The 7159-nt window shown below is 47.3% G+C and overlaps 1 protein-coding gene across 4 annotated transcripts in view; it reads right to left on the reverse strand.

Moving 5' to 3' along the window:
• Positions 1–7159, reverse strand: part of Rps6kc1 (ribosomal protein S6 kinase C1) — a 142989-nt gene that overhangs the window by 75394 nt on the left and 60436 nt on the right. For all 4 annotated transcript variants that reach the window (XM_026779674.1, XM_026779673.1, XM_026779672.1 and 1 more), the window contains exon 7: positions 447–562. In XM_026779674.1, the coding sequence (XP_026635475.1) occupies positions 447–562 (116 nt within the window). The remainder of the gene's footprint in view (positions 1–446; positions 563–7159) is intronic.

A 7159-nucleotide genomic window follows, 5' to 3' on the forward strand; every position in this document is an offset into this window, starting at 1 on the left:
AAACAAGCAAGCCTGCAGAGGCCACACTCACCCCTCTGCTTCCTGCTCCACCTAGATGTAAGCAGGCTCTGAGCTCCATGCCTCCCACCATGACCACGTAGAGAACAAGCTGCTCACACCATGAGCCAGAATCAGTCTTCCTTAAATTCTTATCCACCCAGGCAGAGACAGGTATTGGGGGAGGGGTTCAGGGGGGAGGCCTTCTTACTCTACCTTGCAGCTTCCTTTCTGACAAGTTAAGAAAATTACAGAAAAAAATCTAAAGACCAAAATGCTCAATATTCTAGTTAAAAATAAAGCTGAAAAGAAAGAAAGAAAGAAAGAAAGAAAGAAAGAAAGAAAGAAAGAAAGGAAGGAAGAAAGGAAGAAAGGAAGGAAGGAAGGAAGGAAGGAGGGGGGGAGGGAGGGAGACTAAGGAACATAAGGAGAAGAGAAGCCTGGCATACCTGCAGTCCAGCATCCAGCTGAGGTGTGGCGCGGAGGCTGGAGATGCTCTCTGCACGCATGAGGTACTCTGCTGTCCTTCTCTTCACAGCCTCCCGGCGCGTGGGGCTCGACTCTCCTGAATGGACAAAGCACAGGTCTGGCCTTGGAAGAGGGAAACAGGTATTTTTTTTTTTTTGCCCCATCTAGCAATTTACTTCTTTTTACCCAAACCACTGCTTCTTCACATCTGTAACTGTTGGGAGTCAAACTTGGAAATGGTTTCAACCTTACGCCTCAAGGGTTTCATTTGCCCTGAGCTGACAGGCTACTATCTGAATGTGCACTGAAACTCGGTACGTTAGGGAGAGCCAGGTATACATGGAACTGTGTAGAAAGTTCTGAGGGTGAGAGAAGCCCCAGTTCAGGCAGCACTGAATTTCCAACTCAAAACTAGGAGCGAACATAATGCCTGGTCAGGGAGCAGTGACGTGGGACTGACAGACCGCAGAACACACCAACATCCAGCCTCATCCAAGAATAAAACCGCTCCGGGTAACTCTGAACTAAACTACTCGGAGTTATGTAGGCTGCATGGCTGTTTCATTAGCAATGAGTTGCTGCTCTTCTTCCACAGGAGAGCGGGACATGGGCTGCTTCTTCTCCAGAGCGGGCTGACGTGTGACATTCAGAGACGGACAAGTGAGACCTAATGCTTGTATGTGCGTGTGTTTCAGGGCGATTGTTTGGGACTAGATAACCATAACTGGGGACGTCCCTGGGGAAGGCTGAGTCTCCCTCTCAGCAGTCATCGTGGTGGCGTGTCCCCTCACCCACGCTGGAATGTCAGCCATGCAGTCACTGTGCCGATCTTGTTTAGGTGACCATATCATTGAGATTTCATAGGTGCAGCTAACTTCCCTGTCAGATATAGAAGACATTTTCTCACAGCAGAATTCCTGGTCCTCTAGCTCAATCATCGTGCCCCCTTTTCCACAATGTTCCTTCAGTGCCAAATACACGCACACGCACGTGCGCGCGCACACACACATCATATACACCAAAAAAAAAAAAAACGCACATAATAACCCACGTGCTTTAGACATGGTGCCGCCCACAATGATGCTGCTCTCTAGTCCTGCGCACCAGGCCGCAGCTGGGTTCACTGCTTTGGACTGTGATGCCCACCACCCATTCGTCCCTTACATTCTAGGTAACGTTCAGCAAGCACTCACTTAAACCTCTGTTTAGCATTTTGCTTCGCCCGAGGCTCCACCCCATTTGTTAAGCTGCAAACTTGGCTTCTTTGTGAGGTTCTAAGCGTGTCTCGCACACTCGCTTAAGAGTCACGCTGAGTTATGGAATACACGGCTATGGACACATACAGTTCCAATCATATTTTGTTAATGAATCACTGGCTTTTTGTTGCTGTTGTTTTTTAACTTTTGGCTTTTCTGTCACTTTCGAGGCAGTCTCCATAGTAACAGAGAAACAAGGACTGAAAGCCGTGCTGAAATGGACCCCTGCTGCTGATGGTGGGCCACTTCCATGGAAACTGAAGCATGGGAGAGATACGGGAGGCTTCAGAATGTACCCTCTACACACGGACCCTTCTAGGGCCACGGTGACTGACACACGGCAGCCACAGATGAAGACTGGCTCTTGCAGAGAGCGGCCGCCCAGCGCCTATGGACCAGAACACAAAGATAAAGCTGCAGATCTCCTGCACAGCTCTCAGTCATCACGCTGCTCACAAATGTGACTTTAGACAGATTTTAATTGAGTAAAAAATAATGGCTCTGATGGAGCAAAAATTTTCACTGGGCTTTGGCATACAAAGAAAGACTCCCACTATTCAAGACTGATGGCTAATCCTAGCTGAAAAACGGACTGGGTTGACTTTTTAAATACTCAGGAAATTGATAAGCAGATTCCTGGATGTCTGTATTCCCAGAGATAACTAACATGTGGGGCGGGGAGCTAAGGCGGGGAAGAGCACCCAAGAACAGGCTTGGGGTGAGGGAGCTTGTTTGTGCAGCTCCAGCCTTCCTAAGCAGGGGTGTTCCCACTTCCCCTGCCCATGAACACCAGCCTCTTGACCCCCCAGCCTCAGTGTGAACTCCCAGCAACTTGCCAGGGAGCTTTCAGGCAAAGTCACTGGTCCCTCTTGTCCCAAGTCACCCAGCTCACTGGGTTGAGTCTCCAGCCTGAAGACAATCATTGTGTCTACTCAGACTCTACCGCCATAAGCCATCAACAAACCCTTCTCACAATCTCATCAGCAGCCACTGGCTTTCGAGGGCTTCCAGGGGTCATATAAATACAATCACTGTCCTGCCAAAAACCTCTAGTGTTACATAAAAGTCAAATACAAAAGGAAAACTTAAAGCTGGCATTTCTCTGGACACCAACTCTGATGTTTTACATACGACATGCTCTCTGTATGCTACATTATGGGAATAATAAGTTATGTTAAAAAGCCATGACCACTGGGCCTGTCACTGAACCACACTCCACTTATAAGAAAGGTATTTCTTCTCTTTTATGAGGAAAAACAAAAGCTCAGGATGAGAAACCTTGTTCTCAGTTACAGAGGTAATGTGAGATTCTGCACCTAAGCCAATCCTGTTCCAATCTGGGGGTAAGGTATTCTCCAAATGCTTAATGTTGACGCTTGGCCTCAGCTGCTGGGCGCAGCCACTGCAACGGCTCCCTCCTGAGGCTCTAACCTCACCAGTGCGCAGAGCGCTGGAGGGATTCCCCATGCGACTGCACTGTGAGGGTGGAGGTGACAAAACTCTCAGAAATAGGGTCTCATTGGAGGAAGCAGGTCATTGGGCTGGTGTTCTTGAGAGCTCTTCTTGTCCTGGTTCCTCTGCTCCTTCTGCTCCCTAGCTGACTGAGGTGAGCAGCTCTGCCAATGCTCCCAAGTCACTGATCTTCCAGCCTCAGGCACAAAGCAATGGGTCTGGTTGACCTTGGACTACCTCTGAAACTCCAAGCCAAGTGGTCCCTCTACAGTACGTGGCACAGAAGGAGGTAAAGGAAGAGAACATGAAATTGATTGTCCTGTTTAAGTAGAACAAGAAGAAAACAAAAGACAAGAAATAAGGAGACATGGACATGCACAGAGAGTAGGCAACAAAGAAGGAGGAAAATAAACCTGAGAAGGTGCACAGGACCACAGTAGGGTGGAGTCAGAGAACACCCAAGCTCACACACAAACCCCCAAACTCACAGTGAAAAGAACACAGAAGAATATAGAAGGATCTAGTTCAAAAGCTACATAATTAGGCAAAAACAAAAACCAAAAGGAAAAAAAGAAAATCTACATTTTGATGCAATTCTGAAAAAAAAATGTCATAACCACACCAATATGAGAAAAATGGTTCTTGCAGGAGAGAAAACATCTTTCACGCATCTTGGTTACCCCAGAATTTACTTGGAAATCAAAATCTTTTCTCATTTATCTACCAAAGAGCAAAGAGCATATTCTAAGTCAGGCAGGAAACAAAACCCAGTTTTGCAACCCAGGTCATAAGCAGCTCTTCCTCGCCCCTCTCCGTAATCCGCTGACTGCAGAACTGGCCAGCTCGGGCTTCTCGGAAGACAGGTGTCGGGAATGTGTACCTTGCCAGCATCGTCACTCGAGACTTTCCTAAGCACACCCTAGAGTCGAGTTCTCCTTCTCTGCCCCAACAGGGCCCACAACAGAGGCCTCAAGCTTCCCTGGGCTTCATCACTTTGGCAAGGACATCAGGCCAATCTCTGTACATGCAATGAGTTTTGTTTATTGCTTTTTCTTTACTTTTTCTTTTGTTTTTGTTTTACAATTGGGTCACATAAAAGAACGCTCCTGTTTGAGACGGCCTTGGTGGCTGCAGCTTTTAAGTGATGATTGGCTATATTTAATGATGCTTTGCTCTTCTCAGGTATAGCCTACCACTTCCGCCCTGTGTTAAGTGTTCTGGAAACAAAAGGCAACCTTGAGAGAAGGAATGATTTACGCATCTGCACGTCTTGCAAGAGGTGAAGCCATCAGCACTCAGTGTGTAACGAGAGCCGGTCAATTGGGGAATCTGCTTTGTGTTTGTATGGAGCCAACCCCTGTCAATATTGTTCTCAAAACCAGTCGTTAGGTAACCCTAGAAGTAAAAAGTCACCAAGAACAGATAAAGCGAAAGTCCTAACAATGCTTCCGCGGCAGTTTTCCAGGCTGCTGCTGCACTGAAAGCCAGTACCCAGGTCCCGGGCTGACGGCCACCTGTGGAGACACTCCAACTCAGCTATTTCCTTCTGCTCTGCGTCTTTTTTTTTTTTTTTAAAGGCAATAACCAAAGAACTTTCATCTCTTTCTTTCAAAACATCATTACTGGCCATGTGTGGTAGCGACACCCTTAATCCCAGCACCCCAGAAACTAGGTGGGTGTCCCAGAGTTCAAGAGGCCAGTTTGGTTTGGTTTTGGAACACATCTCAAAAACCATGGCGGCCTAAGATCTTCCTCCCAAGTGTGCACCACCACACCCAGCTCTTGCTTTGTTTTGTTTTTAAAACAGAGTGAGTCTTGTGAGCCAGTCTGGCCTCACGCCTCAGCCTCCTGAGTACTGGAATCTTCCTGCATAAGCCTTCTGAGTGCTAACACTATGGGCATGTGTCACATACCTGGCTAAAGGCTGGCTCTTCAGCTGGGTCTGCTATATGCATTTGTTTCAGTGCTAAGACTGAACCCAGAACACTGAGTGTATCCCACACACGCTACACAAGGCCCCAGCACTGAGCAGGACCCTGAGTGTGTCACACACACGCTACACAAGGCCCCAGCACTGAGCAGGACCCTGAGTGTGTCCCACACACGCTACACAAGGCCCCAGCACTGAGCAGGACCCTGAGTGTGTCACACACACATGCTACACAAGGCCCCAGCACTGAGCTATAGCCTCACCACTGATAAGAAACTCTGATAAGATTCCTAAATTTCTAATGTTCTTATATTCTCAAGTCAAATGGGGCTTTTTAAAGAACCGGGAGAAACAAAAAAAAAAATTAACTGGCCAAGCACAAGACACACACCTCTGGTCTTAGCACACAGGAGGCTGAGGCAGGAGAATTAGGAGTTTAATATCTACAGCACAAGAAAAGAGAGACCAGAGACAGAGACAGACCAAGTAAGACAGGTAGCTAACAGGTGACTCTGACAAGAGAGAGAGAAAGAATACTCAAAAGGAAAGCAGCAGCTGGTAAGACAACCTGCCAACAAGTCTGATGACCTGAGTTTGACCCCGAGACCCACAAGGTGGAAAGAGAAAACAAACTCCAGCAAGGCACTCTCTGACCTCCACAGGAGTGCCCACTGACCCCCACACACAGAGAATTAAGTTGTCCGCTAAAATGCTTTACAATATGGACTAAAGATACAAGAAAAATCGGAGTGAAAATCACATAAATTAATAACCGACCTTCTGGTAAATATGGAAAGATCCCTAACTTTCAGAAAGCCCTCTGTTCATTCTTTTATCAACCTAATAGAACTGGCAACCCATAAAAGAATCAACCGCGCATTATGTAAATGGCAGAAGCCAGAAGAGGGCATCAGATCCCTGGACCAGAAGTTACAGAGCTTTATGAACCATCATATGAGTCCTAGGAACTGAACCTGGGCCCTCTGGAGGACAGCAAATGCTCTTAGCAACTGAGTCATCTCTCCAGACCCAACAACTCGTTTTTTTTGTTTTGTTTTGTTTTGTTTTGTTTGTTTGTTTTTGGTTTTTTTTTTGCTGCTGGGTTTTTTTAAGACAGGGTTACTCTGTGTAGCCCTGTCTTGGAGCTCACTCTGTAGACCAGGTTGGCCTCAAACTCACAGAGATCCACCTAACTCTGCCTCCTGAGTGCTAGGATTAAAGGAGTGGGCCACCACAGCCTAACAACTGTTTTCTCGATATCATATTCATTTCATTATTTTTCCTTTGAAATCAGTTAAAATGAGCAACTGGTTGTAAGTACTTTGTTTTCTATCCCAGAAGTTTCACAGGCTCCCTTAACACAATCTTACTTAGTTACACTTATTTATTTACTGTGTGCCATGGTACACAAGCAGAAGTCAGGGGTCAGAACGTCTCTCGGTTCACCATGTAGGTATGGGTACTGGACTCACGCCATCAGGCTTGTCGGAAATGCCTCACTGAGCTCAGCCGCCTCACCAGTTCTACCGCACCCCTTCTTATGAACCGAACTGACCTGGTACCCATCAGAACCAGCGCACAGAAGTTCACCCACTGTGAGCTACTTCAGCATGAAGCTGAACCTCTCTCAGCTCAGGCTGAGCAGCACCCTGGCCTGGCCTTCCCGCCCCTACAGAAGCAAGGCTTGGACACTATGCTAGCAACGTCCCAGCAACACTGTCACCTCGGTGCTGTCCCAGAGCACTACAGGCAGAAGACCCTTCAATAAAACATCGCTAAGTGAATGCATATATGAATGACTGCATCAGCATTCCAAGGTCTGACAAACAACACAGTGGCCTCCCCCTTATCCACGGGACTAATGTCAGGACATCCAGTGGACACCCAAGGTCTCCAAAAGAGCTAAGTCTACATAAAGTTACTGCAATACCAAAAAGTCAATCTAGCAATCACAACAAGCTGAGTGACCGATGGTCAGGCAGGTACACGGCACACATGTGCTAGACAGGAGGGTGGCTTGTGTCCCAGGCAGGTACACGGCACACACGTGCTAGAC

This window comes from Microtus ochrogaster, chromosome 6 (genome assembly GCF_000317375.1).
Source record: "Microtus ochrogaster isolate Prairie Vole_2 chromosome 6, MicOch1.0, whole genome shotgun sequence".
NCBI lineage: Eukaryota > Metazoa > Chordata > Mammalia > Rodentia > Cricetidae > Microtus > Microtus ochrogaster.